At 46.1% G+C, this 20,449-nt stretch overlaps 2 protein-coding genes across 3 annotated transcripts in view; both read left to right on the plus strand.

Annotated features, from left to right (window-relative positions):
* The window catches only part of GPI (glucose-6-phosphate isomerase), a 24,408-nt gene extending 19,753 nt beyond the window's left edge, over window positions 1-4,655 (plus strand). Inside the window, exons 10-18 of the mRNA XM_032390449.1 lie at window positions 351-411; window positions 834-877; window positions 990-1,142; window positions 2,203-2,332; window positions 2,459-2,535; window positions 3,555-3,683; window positions 3,908-3,983; window positions 4,069-4,135; window positions 4,248-4,655. Of these exons, the coding sequence (XP_032246340.1) occupies window positions 351-411; window positions 834-877; window positions 990-1,142; window positions 2,203-2,332; window positions 2,459-2,535; window positions 3,555-3,683; window positions 3,908-3,983; window positions 4,069-4,135; window positions 4,248-4,383 (873 nt within the window). The 3' untranslated portion in view covers window positions 4,384-4,655. The remainder of the gene's footprint in view (window positions 1-350; window positions 412-833; window positions 878-989; window positions 1,143-2,202; window positions 2,333-2,458; window positions 2,536-3,554; window positions 3,684-3,907; window positions 3,984-4,068; window positions 4,136-4,247) is intronic.
* A 4,168-nt stretch (window positions 4,656-8,823) lies between these two features.
* Window positions 8,824-20,449, plus strand: part of PDCD2L (programmed cell death 2 like) — a 28,090-nt gene continuing 16,464 nt past the window's right edge. For both annotated transcript variants that reach the window (XM_032390511.1, XM_032390513.1), the window contains exons 1-6: window positions 8,824-8,934; window positions 9,048-9,214; window positions 9,360-9,420; window positions 10,829-11,202; window positions 12,915-13,025; window positions 18,318-18,466. In XM_032390511.1, the coding sequence (XP_032246402.1) occupies window positions 8,827-8,934; window positions 9,048-9,214; window positions 9,360-9,420; window positions 10,829-11,202; window positions 12,915-13,025; window positions 18,318-18,466 (970 nt within the window). In that variant the 5' untranslated portion in view covers window positions 8,824-8,826. The remainder of the gene's footprint in view (window positions 8,935-9,047; window positions 9,215-9,359; window positions 9,421-10,828; window positions 11,203-12,914; window positions 13,026-18,317; window positions 18,467-20,449) is intronic.

Below are 20,449 nucleotides of genomic sequence, written 5' to 3' on the forward strand. Positions count from 1 at the left end.
GGCCTGGCGTGGGTATGAGGCGCTGGGTCTGTCTGTCTGAGGAGGAGGCCGGGCCTGGTGCAAGTATGAGGTACTGGGTCTGTCTGTGTCTGAGGAGACAGGGCCAGCCATGGTAAGGTCTTCAGCTGAGTCTTGTGGCTCTGATCAGTCCCACATAGTCTGCCCCGTTGGTCAGCACAAAGAGTTGCCAGCGCCTGGCCTGCTGTCTTGCTTCCCAGAGGTGGGTTGGGCCCAGGCCCTCCATGCTGCACCTGTGGAAGAGCATTGCTCTCGGGGGCAAGTTTTGTGGCAGGAGGGTGGGGGGCGGGGTGTGCCAACCCTTCTGCAGCACCTTTTCCTGTCTCTCCTAGTGGGTAGGAGGACGCTACTCGCTGTGGTCAGCCATTGGACTCTCCATTGCACTGCATGTGGGTGAGTGAGTGTTTTAGTCTTGGGGGACCATGTTGTAGTCTACGGTCAGGGGTGGGGGTCTCATGTCCCTGAACACCTTTCTGACCCCACAGGCCACTGGCTTCTGTCCCTTTGGCTGGAACATTTCTTTCAGGTTAGGAGGGCGGGCCTGACTTTTCTCTGGTGTTTGCAGGTTGGCCTTTCTCTCTACCCCTCACACCTGCTGTCCCGTCGTTTCCCGTGGTAGGTGAAGTTAGATCGGCCTTTGCGCTCAAGGCTGACTCTGGTTAGAGAGCCTCCTGTAGGCCCAGGTCTTCCCAGGTCCTGTTTCTTCTGGCTGCACGTCAGCGTCAGCTTTTCCTTGGTTGCAAAAAGAAGCTGTGTCCACTGCCACGAGGGCACTGGGCATGACCGTTTCTGTTGACGCTGCTTTTGTGTCGCAGGATTTGACAACTTCGAGCAGCTGCTCTCAGGGGCCCACTGGATGGTAAGTAGCTGAGGCTTGTGTTCTCTGCCAGAGACATTTGGTTGGTCCAGCTCCCTCCGTCCTTCCCTCCAGGGTGGCTGCTCAGCTCCCCCCCACCCTGCTCTGGTTTCAGGACCAGCACTTCCGTACGACCCCCCTGGAGAAGAACGCCCCCGTCCTGCTGGCTCTGCTGGGTGTCTGGTACATCAACTGCTTCGGGTGTGAGACGCAGGCCATGCTGCCCTATGACCAGTATCTACACCGCTTTGCGGCCTACTTCCAGCAGGTACCAGCTGCCAGGCCAGGCCTTGGAGTCAGGTTCCTGCCCCTCCAGCGGCTTTCTCCCCCCACTGCCCTTGGGCGCAGCCAAAGCCTACTCGTGTTCCAATCTCAGGGTGAATCCCTGTCACCAGGGTCCGTTTGATGAGTGTTAGCCAAGTTTGACCACCGTGGGAGGGCATGACTAGTTATCGTGGTGGCCTGTCAGGCCCTCAGGGCATGTGTCTCCCCTGGGTCATTTCTTCCTTGGCCATCACTCTGTGTGCCTGCCAGAGGGTGGGGCTGCCAGCGGGGACCCCTATGGCTTATACTGCCCTCGTCCCTCCAGGAAAGCAAGTTCACACCCAGTCTGTGGTGCCCCTTTGGGCTACTCATGGCCTTCTGTACCTCTGCAAATCTCCAGAACCCCTGGGGACCAAGCAGCCTGTCTCCTAGTCCAGATTCTGTTCCAGGCAGCCCTTCCACATCTGTCCCCAGTTTGTTTGGCGTGAACCTAGTTTGTGCCCTGCAGCCCTTGGGCCGGCACAGCAGACTTTCACCAACACCTGAAGCTGATTAAAGAAGGGGCCAGGGCTCCCCACAGCCCAGCATCAGGTTGAGGTGGCAGATGTCAAAGGCTCTACACCCTGGATCCCCAGCCAGCCTTTCTCTTAAGAGACCAGTTGAAGAGGGCCTCCTGGCTGGCTCGGTCGGAAGAGCATGCAACTCTTGATCTTGGGGTCATGAGTTCAAGCCCCACGTGGGGTGTAGAGATGACTTAAATAAATAAATTAAAAAAAAAAAAGACATCAGTTAAAAATACTGTGACCTATTTCTGCTCTTAGGGAGGTCCTCCTCAGACCTCCATACCCACCTTCTCCTAGTCCTAGGTCCTTCCCTTGGTGGTGTAAGCCAGAAAGCTATGAGCCTGTGTCCTCACAGGTGAGGGGAGATAGAAGGGTCCTGCCTATGGACACCACACAAGGCAGGGCAGGTATGTGTGCTACGTCCCAGGCAGGATTTGGGCACAGTTCATGAATAAAAGCAAGACTTGCAGCTAGAGGGCTGGGTTTCTGTCCCTGTTCCAGGGTGACATGGAGTCCAACGGGAAGTACATCACCAAGTCCGGCACTCGTGTGGACCACCAGACGGGCCCCATTGTGTGGGGGGAGCCAGGGACCAATGGCCAGCATGCCTTCTACCAGCTCATCCACCAAGGTAGGGCCCCCTGGCTGGGGCAGGGGTGCTGCTGTGGACGTGGAAGGCCCACCAGCAGAGACTTCTCCCTCGGGTGGCTCCCGTGGGCTGGGGTAGGCGCTTGGGTGACCATTGTACCCTTTACAGGCACCAAGATAATACCTTGTGACTTCCTCATCCCAGTCCAGACCCAGCACCCAATAAGGAAGGGTTTGCATCACAAGGTAAGAGCCTTGTCCTGCCTCTCCTCACACTTTCTTAGGCTCGCCTTCACCCAGGCTGCTTAGGAGCTGATGCATTAGTTGGCAGTTATATTAGTTTTCTGTTCCTGCCATAATAAATTACACAAACTTAGTGACTTAAAACAACACCCAGTTTTTATCTCGGTTTCTGTGGGTCTGAAGTCCAGCAGGCTCCGCTGGGTGTCTGCTCAGGGTAGGACCAAGGTCCAGTTTCCTTGATGGCCACCGGGGATCATTCTCAACTTCGACAAGCCACCTTGGCCTGTGGTGCCCTCCATCTCAGAGCCGGCAGTGGTGGGATGCGTCCCGCTCCAGCCTCGATTCTGTCCTGCCCCTTCTGTTGCATCTCTGACTGACCCATTTGTCTTCGTCTTCTACTTCTAAGGGCCCATGTGATTACATTGGGCCCACCTATCCCTGTCTCAAGGTCTGTTACCTTCATTCTATCTGTAAGATCTCCTTTGCCATGTAATGTAGCCCACACAGGTGTAACAGCAGGGAGGGGGCAAAGGTCATAGAGCCAAGATGGTGCTTACTACAGCAGCAGATGGGAAGACCGTAAGATAGATACGGTAGGGGCACCTGGGTGGCTCGGTCGGTTGAGCATCTGACTCTTGGTTTTGGCTCAGGTCATCATTTCAGGGTCGTGAGATGGAGCCCCGAGTCAGGCTCCACGCTCTGCGGGGAGTCTGTTTGGGATTCTCTGTCTCTGTCTCTCTCTCAAATAAATAAATAAATCTTAAAAAAAAAAAAGAAAAACATAGATATTGCTAAGTTCTTAGCAGGGTCCTTGGCAAGTCATGCATATCCCTTAAAGGGCAGTTACTGTTGTCACTTACTTGGCTGTGTCGTCCGGTGTGCCCTCCCATCCTTGCCTTGCTCCATTTGAGCTCTACTTGGGGGCTGGGACTAACCCCACCTGGGAAGTGCCAGGCAGTCTTGCCCCTGTGCCTGGAGCTCAGACAGGACTTCCAAGTAGAACCGGGTATCTCTCTTGTCAGATCCTCCTGGCCAACTTTTTGGCCCAGACTGAGGCCCTGATGAAGGGGAAGTCGACAGAGGAGGCCCGGAAGGAGCTGCAGGCCGCGGGGAAGAGTCCGGAGGCCTTGGAGAAGCTGTTGCCACACAAGGTCAGCACCTCTCCTGAAGTGGGCTGTGGCTGGCATCCTGGAGTCAGAAGGATAAAGTTGTGGGGTCTGGGTAGGGATTCATGGCGTGCCTGGCTTGTCCTACCCAGTAGGAGGGACTGTCCTTACAGATAGGCATATCCCAGCCTCTGGGATAGGGTGCACATCCCTTGTGAGGATTTGGGGGTGATGACTTACCGGGGGACATTCCTGGGTGTTTTCTAAAGGTCTTTGAAGGAAATCGGCCAACCAACTCTATTGTGTTCACCAAGCTCACACCATTCATTCTGGGAGCCTTGATTGGTGAGTGAGTGGGGAAGGTCCTGGCCTAGGGTAGGTTGGATAAAGCCGGTCGAGCCTTAATGTGCCCCATCTGCCACCCCTATAGCCATGTACGAGCACAAGATCTTCGTTCAGGGTATCATCTGGGACATCAACAGCTTTGACCAGTGGGGGTGAGTTGCTCCTCCTCAAGGGGCGGGTAGAGAATGCCTATGGGTTGGCTTGTGGATTTCACTCGTGATGCTGGAACCTTCCTCTTAACCATCTTTCTCCTTGTCCTGGCAGGGTGGAGCTGGGAAAGCAGCTGGCCAAGAAAATCGAGCCTGAGCTTGACGGCAGTAGCCCAGTGACCTCTCACGACTCTTCCACCAATGGGCTCATCAACTTCATCAAGCAGGAGCGTGAGGCCAGAAGCCAATAAACTCATGCCCGGCTGCAGTCCCTGTTGTGACTGGTCCTTCTTGTCGCTCCTCCCCAGAGATGCCCTGCACAGTCCTGCCCAGAGCAGCCTCTGGTTGCGGGCTTGGAGCATAAGCCCTTTGGGGAAAGCTAGTCTGGAATTGCTACCCCGCCCTTCCATGTCCACGTGTCCTCTGTTTTACAGTCAGCTGAAGTGTCTCGGTGCAGTTGATTTTATTGACCATGTTCACTTTGTTCATGTACCAGATAGAAAAATAAAGATGCCACAAAGGAGGTTGTAGGCTCAGCCTCTTCTCATCTCCAGAAGTGGTGCTCTACACAGGAGTTAGGGGCCCAGTAGGAGTGATGTGCCTTGCTTGATTGAGGCTTGACTGTAAGTGGTGAGTAGGTCCAGAGTGGAGGACGGTCCCTTGAGAAGAGAGTGGAGGAGGGGGTTGGGGCACAGTCAGGGTCACAGGGGCAGCTTGGCTTCTGTAAGCAAATTCCTTCTCCTTTGTCCACTCCTTTGCTCTGTGACTTCGGAGGAATTGCACACTTCTGTTCACCGGATAGTTCTAAAAAGCTGCTTTAGATTAGGTCTATTTTGGGTGAATACCCAGTCTGGGTCAAGGGTGAAGCTCATCTTCTGGCCAGATGCTCAGGTAATTCTTTCCTTTTATAAGACAGACATTGAAAAAAGGGATTTTGAACAAACCACCCTTTTATCTTCTATTCGAGATATCAAATAATATTTTTGGCCAACTAGCCAGAAAGGGAATTTTATTTAAAAAAGTCGAGGGCGCCTGGGTGGCTCAGTTGGTTGAGGCGACTGCCTTCGGCTCAAGTCATGATCCTGGAGTCTCTGGATCGAGTCCCGCGTCGGGCTCCCTGCTTGGCGGGGAGTCCGCTTCTCCCTCTGACCTTGCCCCGCTCATGTTCTCTCTCTTTCAAATAAATAAATAAAATCTTAAAAAAAAAAAAAGTCGAGCAAAATGGACGGGTAGACTAGAGGCTGAGCTTCCAGGATCTACACCCTAGATCACGATACAGAATCTGGACAGGAAGACTGCTCCCCTTGCACAAAGCCCTGCTGTCCCCGACCCTGTCATCACAGCTGCCTTCACCCCATTCTTTCCTGGGTCGCCCACTTATGGGTTGTACTCTGGCTTGGTCATGTGCCTTCCTCAAGACAAGAAAAGCCAGGATTTGTATTTTTTGCTCCCATATGGAGAAGGCAAACTGCACCCATGGAGGTTCAAAGGGAGGAATGTCCTACTTACAGAAAGTGACCATACGGGTACAAACGTCTGCTTAAAATAATACTCAGAAATTGTTCGCACTTCTCTGTTGTTTGTTTGTTTTGCTTTTTTTTAATTCCAAAAGCGAATGCCCACTTCTCACTTTGGTAGAGGTGACGTAAAGATGTTTTTTGACAGTTGGGCTCTGTTGAGGCTCCTGGTAACTGACCTCCTTTGGTTTTATTGCCTTTTTTTTTTTTTTTTTTAAAGATTTGTTTATTTGAGAGAGAAAGAGAGCAGGAGGGAGGGAGAGAAACTCAAGCAGACTCTGTGCTGAGCACGGAGCCCAACGCAGGACTCAGCTTCATAACCCTGAGATCACAACCTGAGCCAAAACCAAGAGTCAGATGCTTAACCGACTGTGCCACTCAGGAGTCCCAACCCACCTGCTTTCTTAACGTAATTGATGAAAAGTGAAGGTCTTTTCCCATCAGAGGCATCTCCTCTATTACAAAAGAGCAAGCACAAAAAAAAAAGTCTGTAGAGAGAAAAATTCTAGGTGGCAGAGCCCCTCAGGCTAACTTGGCTTTACATGAGGGATCTCTTAGGAGTGGGACCACTGCTCCTCTAGGCCAGCCGCCAAGTCTCCTGTCATGCTTTATGCAGAAGGAACTTGCACATGTCAGTTAGATGGCCACATGTCCCTTGGCCCTGCCTTGCTCTCCTCCCCCCATCACCACCACCATCCTCCCTTGTGGCTTCCCCTTGTCCTGTGGCTGCCAGTGGTTGTGAGTTCTTGAACAGTGTGTTATTTAGGGTTCTCCAGAGAAATATCACCAGTGGGATGCAGATATATGCAAGGAGATGTATTATGAGAATTGGCAAACCTGATTATGGAGGCTGGGAAGTCCCACAATATGCTCTTTACCACAAGCTGGAGAACCAGGGAAACCAGGGCAGGTAGGTTTCAGTCTGAGGGTAGGAGGAGATGGATGTCCCAGCTGAAGAAGAAAGAGAATTCACCCTTCCTCTACCTTTTTGTTCTCTTAGGGCCCTCAACAGCCTGGGTGATGCCCACCCACACTGGTGAGGGCAGATCTTTACTCAGTCTACTGATGCAAATGCTATTCTTTTCTGGAAACACCCTCACAGACAATCCCAGAAATAATGTTTTACCAGCTATCTGGGCACCTCCTAGCCCAGTTAAGTTGGTACATAAAATTAACTGTCATGAAGAACTCTTCAGTGTGAGATTCAAGCAGCCTTCAAAGTCTTCATTCTGTACTTGCTCAAATAAATACAAACTGCGGGGGTGGGGAACCTGGGTGGCTCAGTTGTTAAGCATCTGCCTTCGGCTCAGGTCATGATGCCAGGGTCCTGGGATCGAGCCCCGCATCGCTTCTCCCTCGCCCACTCCCCCTGCTTGTGTTCCCTCTCTCGCTGTGTCTCTGTCAAATAAATAAAATCTTTAAAAAATAAACTGGGAGCACCTTGCTGGCTAGGTCAGTGGAGCACGCAACCGTTGATCTCTGGGGTCATGAATTCGAGCCCCACCTTGGGGGCAGAGATTACATGCATACATACAGACATAAATACTATCATCAACTTGATTTGTGTGTCTGCCAGGGAAGTCCAAACCCTATAAAATCATTAAGTGGAATGCTTCAAATCTCACACATGCAAACACCTTTCTGTTAACACTGTTCCAAGGACCCCACAATAACGTCAGTTTCAAATTTGATGTTATATTGCCTCTGGAATTCCACAATGGGGCAATTAACATCTTGAAAATTCATCTTAAGTAATAAGCCTTCATGCTGTGATCACAGTTTGAACAAGGGGTTGTAGTCAGTAGTGTTATATAAACAGGTGACTGATGATGGAAAAAGCTCAGTAACTGCTGGAAGATGTTTTGCTGTAGTAGCAAGAATACCAGTTTTGAAGTTTGTTTCTTTTTGCCATAACCAAAAATATATATCTTGGGAAACTTACCTAAAATAACAAGTATCTGCCAACTCATGCACCCTCTTTGGCTAGACCTGAAATGAACACCAAGGTCAGACTTCACAGTGCCTTCTAAAGCTTTTAAAGCAGATTGGCAGTGATAAACCAGCAGCAAACTGGTTTCATCTCCAGGTCTGTGCTGGGGCTGCAGCCAAACATCATGCGGCATTTATATCCTGCTTGAAGGTGTCAGTCCTTGAAAACATACACTTCCTTTGCACACTATAGTATGAAGACTGCAAGAGTGCCTTTGAAATCTGCATTTTTTTTTTTTTTTAAGATTTTATTTATTTATCTGACACAGACAGCGAGAGAGGGAACACAAGCGGGGGAAGGGGAGAGGGAGAGGCAGGTCTCCCGCGGAGCAGGGAGCCCGATGCGGGGCTCATCCCAGGACCCCGGGATCATGACCTGAGCCGAAGGCAGATGCTCAACTACTGAGCCAGCCAGGCAACCCCGAAATCTGCATTTTCTAAAAAATCAGGTTGAGGTATAATTTACATACAGAAAAACGCACCTTCTTTTGGGGTGCGGTTTTGAGTTTTGACAAATGTATACGTCACATAACCACCACAGTTGAGATATACAGCATTTTCATCACCTGAAGAGGTAGATTCCTGGCACCCCTTTGTGGTCAATCCCTACCCTCTGAACCCAAACCCTGACAACAATTGATCTGATTTCTTTCTTTGAAGTTCACCTTTTCCAGAACTTGGCCTTTTGTGTCTGGCTTCTTTCACTTATCATGATGTTTTCAAAATTCACCTAGGTTGTGCCACAGGCATTAAAAAAAAAAAAAAAAATTTCCCTTATGGAAAATCCCAAACATATAAAAGTCAAGGATCTCTGTCTGACGCCGAATTTCAAGTTACCAACTCATGGCCCGCTCCGCAATTTCCTCTGTAAGCATTTTGACGTGTACCTTGAAAAATCAAAACTTTTTTTTGTCTTAACGATAATACTATTATTCCACTTCACGTAAAATCTTTTGGCAAGACTTCTTCATACTAGATGGTGCGTACTTCCTACCTCGGCGCATTCGGAGGCACAAAATGTCTGGGGCTCCCGCATTTTGAGCCCTGCGCAGCTCGGGGTACCTAATCCTCCTAAGCATAATCTTAAGGGGGCGGGGCCGTCTCGCAGGTGTAGCCAGTGCGCGTGCGCGGAGAGGCGCACCGTCTCGGCCGCCGTAGTTCGCCTTTCCACGTGGGTGCCTCGTAGTCATGGCGGCTTTTCGGAAACCAGTGCTGCTCGGACTTCGAGACACTGCAGTGCGCGGCCGCCCCACGGGGCCGGGCGCCTGGACTGCTAGCAAGCTGGGCGGCCTTCCGGTGAGGTGGAGCGCCGGAGCCGGGGTCGGCGGGTGCTGGTGAGGGCTACGGGCTGAGGGAGGGGGCGAGGTCCCTGAGCAGAGCCGGAGTCTGAGCGCTTCCCCTGCCCTCAGGACGCCCTGCCGGCGGTAGCAGCGCCGAGGCCAGTGTGTGAACGTTGCAGGCAGCCTCTTGCCCTGGTCGTGCAGGTGTACTGTCCGCTGGAAGGCTCCCCGTTTCACCGGCTACTGCACGTGTTCGCGTGCCCCTTTCCCAGGTGCGGCCGCGGCGGGACGCGCAGGTAGGCGGGGAAGTTCCGAGCTGCCTCGGGCTTTTATGCCGAGTGGGCGGGAGCTGGGGGCCGCGCCGGCCGCACCGGATAGGGCTGGCCAGCTGGCTGGTGGTCAGCGTTGGAGCCTCACTGCCATTTATTTTTTACCCCGAAGCTGGAAGGTGTTTCGTTCCCAGTGCCTGCAGGTGCGAGAGAGGGAGGCGCAGGACGCTCAGGTAAACCGGTTGTGGTTAGCATATTATGACTTGCTGTAATTTGAGGGTATTTTCTAGAATATCGTTTAAGATAAACTTTCAGCCGTGGCCTTTTGAAGTACGTTGGCATGGTTTTTGCACTTTTCTGAACTGTGAAGTGCTATCTCCTTAAGATTTTGTTCTTTTTTTCTTTTGATATACACTGAAGGCCTTGAGGCACATAATTCGCTGTTTTTGTTTGGGAAAAAAGTATGGATGTATACATATATGTGTTTGTGTGTAATACATATATATGTGTTTATAGTAAACATAGTTCCTGTGGTACCTGTACATGTATATAGCAAACAATCAGAAAAAAGTTTGAATTTATTGAATTAAAAGGTTGGGCAAGTTGGTAGCTGCAGAACAAAATTCAGTCTCCTTTTGCCTGTAAATGTCCGCTTATGTATGTATATACGCTGAGTTCTAAACGTGTGCCAGGCATGGTACCAGCAGTACCAGGAACGAAAAGATGAAACCGATGGTGTCTGCCTATATTTGTCAGGGTTGGGTTGCAGGTAATAGAAAAACACTGACTTTGGGCGCCTGGGTGGCTCAGTTGGTTAAGCAACTGCCTTCGGCTCAGGTCATGATCCCGGAGTCCTGGGATCGAGTCCCACATCGGGCTCCCGGCTCAGCGGGGAGCCTGCTTCTCCCTCTGACCCTCTCCCCTCTCATGCTGTTTCTCTGTCTCTCTCTCTTTCTCTCAAATAAATAAATAAAATCTTTAAAAAAAAAAAAAAAAAGAAAAACACTGACTTTTTAAAGCCGAGACAGAATTAGGTTTTTACTATCACTGGATAGGTTGGAGGGGGCCGCTCCAGGAACGAACCACACCTCAGAACTGGCCTGTCAAGGAGCTGTTATACCACCTACCCCACCTGCAGTCAGAAAGCTGAGATGTGATCTGGTGAAGCGGAAGCTGCCCTTGTTATATCTTTTAGCTCCAGGTCCTTGCTTTATATCACTTTTGCTTCATGGCCTCTCTTTCCACCTCATTCTGTTTCAAGTTTGTGTCTCCCTAATGGGCCTGACTAGCCAGCCCTTGATCATATCCGAACCCCTAGCTGCTAAGGAGTCTGGGAAATGTAGTTCTCTCCTGCTAGCTTCTGTAGTACATGAAGCACAACTGAAAGAGTTGGGAATAGATGGTTGAAGAAACCACTGTACTACGTTTGCCACGCTGCCCCTGGAAAGGGAAGAGACTTATTGTTACCTCCAGCATGCTTTTGAGTGTATGGGGACCAGGAAGTTGAATCAGAATGTGCAAGAGGGGAAGGTGCTATGTGAAGGCTCCTTCGAGAAGGTGAAGGAATGGGTAGCTCAAGCCAAGGGAATAGGTGAGATCGCTCAAGTGTGCTTGGGCTTCATTCACTGAATATTCTTCCAGAAACAGGAAAATGGCCTTGCAGCAGAGGATTGGTGCGAAGGTGCAGGTGACTGGGGAAGTGACAGTGAGGAGGCGCCGCCACCACAGCTTACCTTGGATTTTGGAAATGATTCCAGTAGTGCCAGAGACGTAGACTGTACTGCCCAGCTCCAGGATCTCCACCTGCGGGATGCTGTCCCGGGCGCTGCTTCTCCTGCTTCTCCTGGGGAGGACATGGCCTTGCCTTCTGAGGTGCCACAGTTCCTGCCATATTACATCTGTGTTGTGGATGAGGAGGATTACAGGGACTTCGTCAGCCTAGAGCACGCTCACAGCCTTCTGAGGGAGTATCAACAGAAGGAAGGAGTGGATATGGAACAGTTGCTTTCCCAAAGGTGAGAACGTGTGCTGCTGAGTCTGAGAGGGGACTTGACCAGGAAGCTGCCACAGTAGGTACCCTTTGGTTTGATTCTAGTACTTGGGGAAACTTTTTCAAGCAGAGCTTGTACGTGTAGGACCTTTCTGCTTTGCTCCTCTTGGATGAGAAAGGGAAACAGACAAGGCAATCTTACCAGCCACCCTTGAGTTAGCTGGAAAACACTGCTCTGTTTCTAACTACCCTCAAGAAGAGGAACAGAGAAGTTAGGGGTGACAGCTGGTACAGAAGAACGTGTGTCTACTATCTCTTTAACTTTATTTTTTGTCTTTAAATGATTGGCTCAGACAGGTAAGTTAGAAAAATGCCATTTGTTTTTTGACTCTTGGCTGTGGCTCAAGAACTGGCCTGGGACGTCAGAGACCCGCCCAGAGCTTCAGCCGCACCAGGGAAATGAGAGTCGTGTTGATATCTCTGTTGTCTGTCTCATCAGATGGTTTTAGGAGTCACTTGAGAGAATAGGTCCTAAAAGGCTTTATAAACCAAAGCCCTATAAAGAAATAAGAATGATCATTTTTGCTATTATAATAGAATTACGATAGGATATTTGGAGAGATGACCTGGTTCTTTTTTTTTTACTATTATATTATGTTAATCACCATACATTACATCATTAGTTTTTGATGTAGTGTTCCACGATTCATTGTTTGCGTATAACACCCAGTGTTCCATTCAGTACGTGCCCTCTTTAATACCCATCACCAGGCTAACCCATCCCCCCACCCCCCTCCCCTCTAGAACCCTCAGTTTGTTTCTCAGAGTCCATAGTCTGTCATGGTTTGTCTCCCCCTCCGATTTCCCCCCCTTCTTTTTTCCTTTCCTTACCTGGTTCTTTTTTTTTTTTTTTTTTTTTTTAAAGATTTTATTTATTTATTTGACAGAGAGATAGAGAGAGAACACAAGTAGGCAGAGAAGCAGGCAGAGGGAGAGGGAGAAGCAGGCTCCCCGCAGAGCAGGGAGCCCGATGCGGGACTCGATCCCAGGACCCTGGGATCATGACCTGAGCCGAAGGCAGCCGCTTAACCGACTGAGCCACCCAGGCGCCCCGTCCCTTCCTGACCTGGTTCTTTACCAGAGCTGTTTCCTTTGTAAGCTTTTCAGAATAATGTTGGACTGCTTGCAGACTGGTTGGTGTTGAAAAATAATCCATAGTGGGGAAAGACATGGAGATAGTCAATGGGCATAAAGACTTTTAAAATTGCAAATAATTATCCCAGAGTTGAAAATGGCAAGGGAGCAGGGCTTGGGAGAAGGGTGTGTAGGGGATTACTGTTAGATATTACAAGGTATTAAATTTACAATTTTTTTTTTAAGATTTTATTTATTTATTTGACAGAGACACAACGAGAGAGGGAACACAAGCAGGGGGAGTGGGAGAGGGGGAAGCAGGCTTCCCGCAGAGCAGGGAGCCCGATGTGGGGCTTGATCCCAGGACCCTGGGATCATGACCTGAGCCGAAGGCAGACGCTTAATGACTGAGCCACCCAGGCGCCCCAAATTTACGATTTTTTAAAAAGGTTTCTTTAAAAAGGTTTCTTAACGACTGCACCACCCAGGCGCTGCTTAAATTTATGATTTTTAAATTATGTGCATTATCTTGTTTGCTCTTCTAAATATTGTAATTCTCTGGATATAGAGACTCAGAAGTGTTTTCTGCTTTTCTTTTTTTAGTCTTCCTAGTGATGGTGATGAAAAATATGAGAAGACCACAATTAAAAGTGGAGATAAGATATTTTACAAATTCATGAAGAGAATTGCTTCTTGTCAGGAGCAGATTTTGAGGTAGAGGCACATTTTCTTTTATTGTTTTTCTTGATTATAAAAGCAATACATGTTAGTTTGGAAAATACTGGGAAATATAATGAGAAAACCAAAATCTAATATTCCACAAACCGAGAGGCTACGATTTTAGTGTATTATGTTCGCTTATTTTTTATGCATTTGGACGTATGTACATGGGTAGAACTTGTGTGGGGTTTTTTGTTTGTTTTTTAAAGCTTTATTTATTTATTTTATTTCTTTTTTTTTTTTTTTTTTAAAGATTTTATTTATTTATTTGACAGAGAGAGACACAGTGAGAGAGGGAACACAAGCAGGGGGAGTGGGAGAGGGAGAAGCAGACTCCCCGCCAAGCAGGGAGCCCGATGTGGGGCTCGATCCCAGGACCCTGGGATCATGACCTGAGCCGAAGGCAGACGCTTAACGACTGAGCCACCCAGGCGCCCTATTTATTTATTTTAGAGAGAGAGGGAGAGAGCATGAGCCAGGAGGGGGAGAAAGAATCTCAAGCTGACTCCAGGCTGAGCACTGAGCCTGATGTGGGGCTCGATCTCATGACCCGGAGATCACGACCTGAGCCGAAACCAAGAGTTGGGTGCTTAACCAACTGTGCCACCCAGACGCCTCAGGAAATGTATGTTTTTAAAAAACATAATTTGGGGGGCACTTGGCTGGCTCAGTCAGTAGAGCATGCAACGCTTGATCTTGGGGTTGTGAGTTCGAGCCCCATGTTGAGTGTAGAGATTACTTAAAAACTAAAAAAAAAAAAACCCATAATTTGGATCATATCCTGTGATTTTTTTTTTAAAGATTTTATTTATTTGACAGAGAGCGAGAGAGCACAAGCAGGGGGAGCAGCAGAGGGAGAAACAGGCTCCCCGCTGAGCAGGGAACCTGACACGGGGCTCGATCCCAGGACTGAGATCATGACCTGAGCTGAAGGCAGACGATTAACTGACTGAGCCACCCAGGTGCCCTAGTATGATTTTTTTTTTTTTAAAGTAATCTCTACAATATCTTTTCAGTACATTGAGAACTTTGATTTTTTATTTAAGATTTTTTTTAAAGATTTTCTTTATTTATTTGAGAGGAGAGGGAGAAAGAGAGAGCATGAGCAGGGGGAGGGGCAGAGGGAGAGGGAGAAGCAGATTCCCTGTTGAGCTGGGAGCCGGATGCAGGGCTCATCCTGGCACTCCGGGATCATGACCTGAGCCGAAGGCAGAGGCTTAACCAACTGAGCCACCCAGCTGCCCTCAACTTTTTATTTCCTCAGAACTTTCTCTCTAACCAAAGGTAACAGAATTTATTGTGTTTGATTTCCTGTGTTTTCTTGTAGGAGTTTTTGGTTTTCGTTTTTACATTTAGGGGTTTGTGATCCATTTTGAGTTAATTTTTGTATATGATGTATGAGGGTCAAGGTTCTTTTTTTGTATGAATATCCAATTGTTGCAACACCAGTTTCTGTTACTGATCACTTTTGTCTCGCTTATCAGTTACTAAGAGAGGAGTGTCAAAACTTTCAGCTATGATTATAGATACGTCTTCTTCTTTTAATTCTGTTAAAGTTTGTCTCATGCATTTTGGTACTGTTTTAAGATGTATGCACTTGTAGGATTATTTATCTGATGAATTGATCCTGTTATAATTATAAATAAATGTTGCTGTTTATTTCTGTTGATGCTTCTTCCTTGGATTGTATTTGATCTCCTGTCGGTATAGCCACATTAGCTTTCTTTTGTTTAATCTTTGTATGGTTGATCTTTTTTATACTGTTTACTTTTAGCCTCTTCCTTTAAATATAGAGTTTTTTTTTTTTTTTTTTTTTAAGTTATTTGATTTCTTTAAAGTAAAAAAGAAAAAAAAAAGCCGGTTTACTTAATTTCTCCCACCCCTGATCCCTCGACTCTGGAAACCACCAATTTCTTCTCTATGAGTTTGGTTTGTTTTTTGGTTTTTTTAGGTCCTGCCTATAAGTGATTTCACACAGTATGTCTTTCTCTGTCTGGCTTATTTCACTTAGCATTATGCCCTGGAGGCCCATCCATGCTGTCGCAAATGTCAAGATTTCCTTCTTTATGGCTGAGTGTTCTGTTGTGTGTTGTATGTGTATATGTATGTGTACGTGTATATACACACACAACACACACACACGTACGCGCACACACCACGATTTCTTTATCCATTTATTTGTCGATGGACACTTGGGTTGCTTACATGTCTTGGCTATTGTAAATAATTCTGCAGTGAACAGGAGGGTAGTTCTCTTTCTTGAGTTCGTGTTTTTGTCTCCTTTGAATAAATACCCAGAAATGAGCTTGCTGGATCATATGGTAGTTCTGTTTCTGATTTTTTGAGGGACGTGCATACTGTTCGCCACGGTGGCTGCACCAGTTTCCACTCCCGCGGACAGCGCGCGAGGGCTCCCTTTTCTCCACGTCCTCGCCAACACTTGCTATTTTTTGTCTTTTTGATAGTTGCCGTTCTGACAGGGGTGAGGTGATATTTAAAGTATCCTTTTTAAACACCTTATATATATGGGTCTTGCCTATATTTTATCCAGACTGTTTGCTTTCTACATAGGGTCTTGAGTCCATTTAATGTAATTATTGGTGGCGGTGGGTTAATTTTGTCACTCTGGTATTGGCTTTTTTCCTTTTTAGTTTTTTTGTCCGTCTGCTCCCTTTTGTTTTAACCTTATTTTCAGTGAATTGAATATTGTTAATTTATGATTTTATGTCTTTCCTGTTGCCATAAACAGTGTTGCTTTAGTGATTATAATGTGCATCTTGGACTTCCTGCAGTGTGCCTTCACACAGTAGGTGCTACTTTATGAACTAAGAACCATAGCACAGAATCCTGTTTACCTTTCCCCTGCCCTTTGTGATCTTGTTTTCACATGTTCACTTCTCTATGTGCTTTATATCCCATAATGTATTATTATTTTTGTTTGAAATAATAGTTTTTAAGGATAGTATATATACAATAAAATTAAAAATAATGATTGGGGGTGCTTGGCTGGCTCAGTCGGTAGAGCATGCAGCTCTTGATCTCAGGGTTGTGAGTTCAAGCCCTGCATTGGGTATAGAATTACTTAAAACAAAAAATAAAATCTTTTAAAAAATAATGAAAATAATGATCAGAAGGTTTTTTATATTTATCGACCTATTTACCCTTTTCGTGCTCTACATTCCTTCATGCTGAGCTTCCATCTGGTATTTCCATCTGGTATTTCAGAAGTCTGAAGGACTTCTGATTTTTTTTTTTTTTTTTTTTTTTTTTACAATGCAAGCTTAGGGGCACCTGGGTGGCTTAGGCGGTTGAACATCGGGCTGTTGATCTCAGGTCTTGATTGCAGGGTTGTGAGTTCAAGCCTCACATTGGGCATGGAGCCTACTTAAAAATAAGTAAGTAAGTAAGTAAATAAGTAAAATAAAAATAAAGTGTGGGTTTGTTGGAGATAGCCACGAAGGTTTTGTCTACAAATGTATTTGTTAATATTTCTTTTAATAGACATTTTTATTGGATATACAATTTGTTTTTTATTGCTTTCCATTCAACACTGGAAAGATTTTGTTCCATTGACTTGTTGCCTTTAGTGTTTCTGTTAGAAATTAGCTGTAATTCTTATTGTTGTTCTTATGTTTGTTATATTTATGTAATTAAACTATCACGTACTTCAGTGACTGTATGTTTTAATATATCCTGCGTGGGATTTGCTGAACTTTTTGGATTTTTGCGTTGATGTCTATTCATGAATTTTGGGAAAATGTTGGCCATTATCTCTTCAAATATTTCTTCTGTCCTCTTTCCTTTTTCTAGGACTCTAGTTACTTGTATGTTTAGACATACAATTTGAAATTGTCCCATGGTTTTTAAAGACCCTGTTTCTTTTTTTAAATTATTTTCACTTTTTGTTTCATTTTGGATATTTCTGTTTTCCTCAGATTCACAGATTTTATGTTGTTGTTTCCTACCTGCTGTTAACTTTGATTGAATGAAATTCTTTATTCAGCTACGGCAGTTTTCATTTCTAGCATTTCTCTTTCAGTTTCCATTTCTGTGCTGACTTCCTCATCTGTTTATGCATGTATACCTTTTCTGCTAGATTCTTTTATATGTTTATTATTATTTTTATTTTAAAGATTTTACTTATTTATTTGATAGACACAGAGAGAGAGAGCACAAGCACAGGGAGCGGCAGGGAGAGGGAGAAACAGGCTCCCTGCTAAGCAAGGAGCCCAGTGTGGGGCTCGATCCCAGCACCCTGGGATCATGACCTGAGCCGAAGGCAGATGCTTAATGAACTGAGCCACCCAGGTGCCCCTATATGTTTATTATGGATATTTTATTGTTTGTTTTATCCCCCTTCCACTGACATTTTAAAGTCTTTTTCTGGTAACTCCGTCATTTTGTCTGTGGGTATTCTTTTTTTTTTTTTTTTTAAGATTTTATTTATTTATTTCAGAGAGAGAGTGCACAAGCAGGGTGAGGGGCAGGCAGAGGGAGAAGCAGGCTCCCTGCTGAGCAGGGAACCCATGAGGGACTTGATCCCAGGACCCTGAGATCATGACCTGAGCTGAAGGCAGCAGATGCTTAACCACCCCAGCGCCCCTGTGGGTATTCTTATATTGACTTTTTTTGTGGCTTAAATTTTTCTGCTGCTCTTGGGGCACCCGGGTGGCTCAGTTAAGTGTGCGACTCTTGATTTTGGCTCAGGTCGTGAGACCGAGCCCTGCGTTGGGCTCTGCACTGAGTGTGGAGCCTGCTTAGGGTTCTGGTTCTCTCTCTCCCTCTTGCTCTGCCCTCGGCACCCCCCCCCAGCTTATGCATACACTCTCTCTCAAATAAATAAATTAATTTTCTGCTGTTCTGTATATCTAATTTCTTTTTATTGTTTACCATTGTATGTTGAAGAACAGTAGATACTGAAGTAAATATTTACTCCTTAGAAGGATGTGTCCCTTCTTCTGTAAGGCTGGTAGTGTGGAGATCCAAGTGTGCTTACTCTGTGGTTGAGCTCTGTCTGGACTTTGTTGCAGTTGTAGTTAGATTCGGTTCAACATTGGCTTTAGTGCCTTCATCCAGACTTTGAATCAAACATTGACAAGACTTCAGATATCTTGCTGATCTCTACAGGCTTGCAGCTAGGTTTTGGGCCTTTGGATTTTCTTTGCTCTCTGGTTTTGCTCCTGGTACTCTGCAAGAAGGAAGCAAAGTTTGCAAAGCATGGTCTCTGATGTTGAAATGTGATTTGTGTATGGTCCTTCTTCAGGGTCTATTGTTTCCTTGCTCTAGGTATTCCTGGAGTGGAGAACCACTTTTTTTGACCTGCCCTACATCAGAAGTCACTGAGCTCCCAGCCTGCAGCCACTGTGGAGTCCAAAGGACATTTGAGTTTCAGCTTATGCCAGCACTGGTCAGCATGCTCAGAAGCACTAATTTAGGTAATAAGCCCTTTATTTTTTTATTTTTTATTTTTTAAAGATTTTATTTATTTGAGAGAGAGAGAATGAGAGAGAGAGCACATGAGAGGGGGGAGGGTCAGAGGGAGAAGCAGACTCCCTGCCGAGCAGGGAGCCCGATGCGGGACTCGATCCAGGGACTCCAGGATCATGACCTGAGCCGAAGGCAGTCGCTTAACCAACTGAGCCACCCAGGCGCCCCAATAAGCCCTTTATTAATTTAAGTTTGTGGATTTATTGCACTAATATGGAATTATTTTACAAGGAAAGGCTATCATTTCATTTTTGTTTACTTATAAAATGTAAGCATATTACAAAAAATTTGGGAAATTTATAATCCAACCAATCCAACACAAACACTGATACCATTTTGTCGGCTTTTTTTTTTTTTTTTTTTAAAGATTTTATTTATCTGAGAGAGAGAGAGAGCACAAGCAGGGGGAGCGGCAGAGGGAGAGGGAGAAGCAGATTCCCCGCTGAGCAAGGAGCCCAACGGGGGGCTTGATCCTAGGACCCTGGGATCATGACCTGAGCTGAAGGCAGATGCTTAACTGACTGAGCCACCCAGGTGCCCCCATTTTGTCGGTTTAAGGCCAAGCTGTTTTCTATCCTTAAAATTATTTTCATAGCGGGAGCCCCTGGCTGGCTAGGTTGGTGGAATATGTGACTCTTGATGTCAGGGCTGTGAGTTCAAGCCCCACAATGGGGTAGAGTTTACTTAAAAAAAAAAAAAAAGAAACAAACAAAAAACTTAAATAGCATTGTATTACAGTCAAAATTTATTATTATTTAAAAAAACTGGGTACGGAGGGGACAAATAACTTTTACAGGGGTACCTGGCTGGTTCAGTTGGAAGAGCATGTGACTCAATCTTGAGGTCGTGAGTTTGAGACCCATGTTGAGTGTAGCGATTACTAAAAATTATTTTGAAAAACTTTAAAAATTAAAAAATGTTTTAAAAAAATAATTTGGGGCACCTGGCTGGCTCAGTTGGTAGAGCACGTGACTTGATCTTGGGGTTGTGAGTTTAAGCCTTACCATGTTGGGCATAGAGCGTACTTAAAAATTTTTTTAAATTTAAAAATAAACTTAGGGGTGCCTGGGTGGCTCAGTTGGTTAAGCGTCTGATTTTGGCTGTGGTCATGATCTCAGGGTCCTGGGATCAAGCCTTGCGTCGGGCTCTGTGCTCATTGGGGAGACTGCTTGTCCCTCTGCCTCTCCCCCTGCTCATGCTCAAGTGCTCTCTCTCTCAAATAATAAAATCTCTTAAAAAAATTTTTTTAAATAACTTTTACGTGATTATAGTTATTATTTTGTCATCATTATATGGTCTTTCTAAACAAAAATTAAGTTTTTATAATAAAAGTAATGGGGCACCTGGCTGGCCCTGTCAGTAGAGCATGTGACTCTTATCTTGGTCATGAGTTCAGGCCACACACTGGGTGTAGAGCAGGGCTCACTCTCACAACCCTGAGATCATGACCTGAGCTGAAACCACGAGTTGGATGCTCAACCAACCAAGCCACCCAGGCACCCCTAAGTTTATTTATTTTTTTAGTAATCTCTATCCCCAATTTTAGCTTGAACTCATAATCCTGAGATTGAGAATTGCATGCTCTTCTGACTGAGCTGTTATATTAACGGTATTAATTCTTCCAGTTCATCAACATGGATGTCTTTCCATTCATTTGTGTCTTTCATTTCCTTCAGTAGTGTTTTATAGGTTTCAGTGTACAAGTCTTTTGCCTACTTGGTTAAATTTATTCCTAAGTATTTTATTTTTTTAATCTTTTTTTTTTTGGATTGATTGTTTATCCTGCAACTTTGCTGAATGTATTTATGAGAGCCTGTGAAAGCAGTGCTCAAAGAAAAAGTTAGAGTTGAAAACACATATGTTTAAAACAAAGATCTCAAGGGCGCCTGGGTGGCTCGGTCGGTTAAGCATCTGCCTTCAGCTCGGGTCAT

The sequence above is a fragment of the Phoca vitulina genome, unplaced genomic scaffold (genome assembly GCF_004348235.1).
Source record: "Phoca vitulina isolate PV1807 unplaced genomic scaffold, GSC_HSeal_1.0 scaffold58, whole genome shotgun sequence".
NCBI classification, from domain to species: domain Eukaryota; kingdom Metazoa; phylum Chordata; class Mammalia; order Carnivora; family Phocidae; genus Phoca; species Phoca vitulina.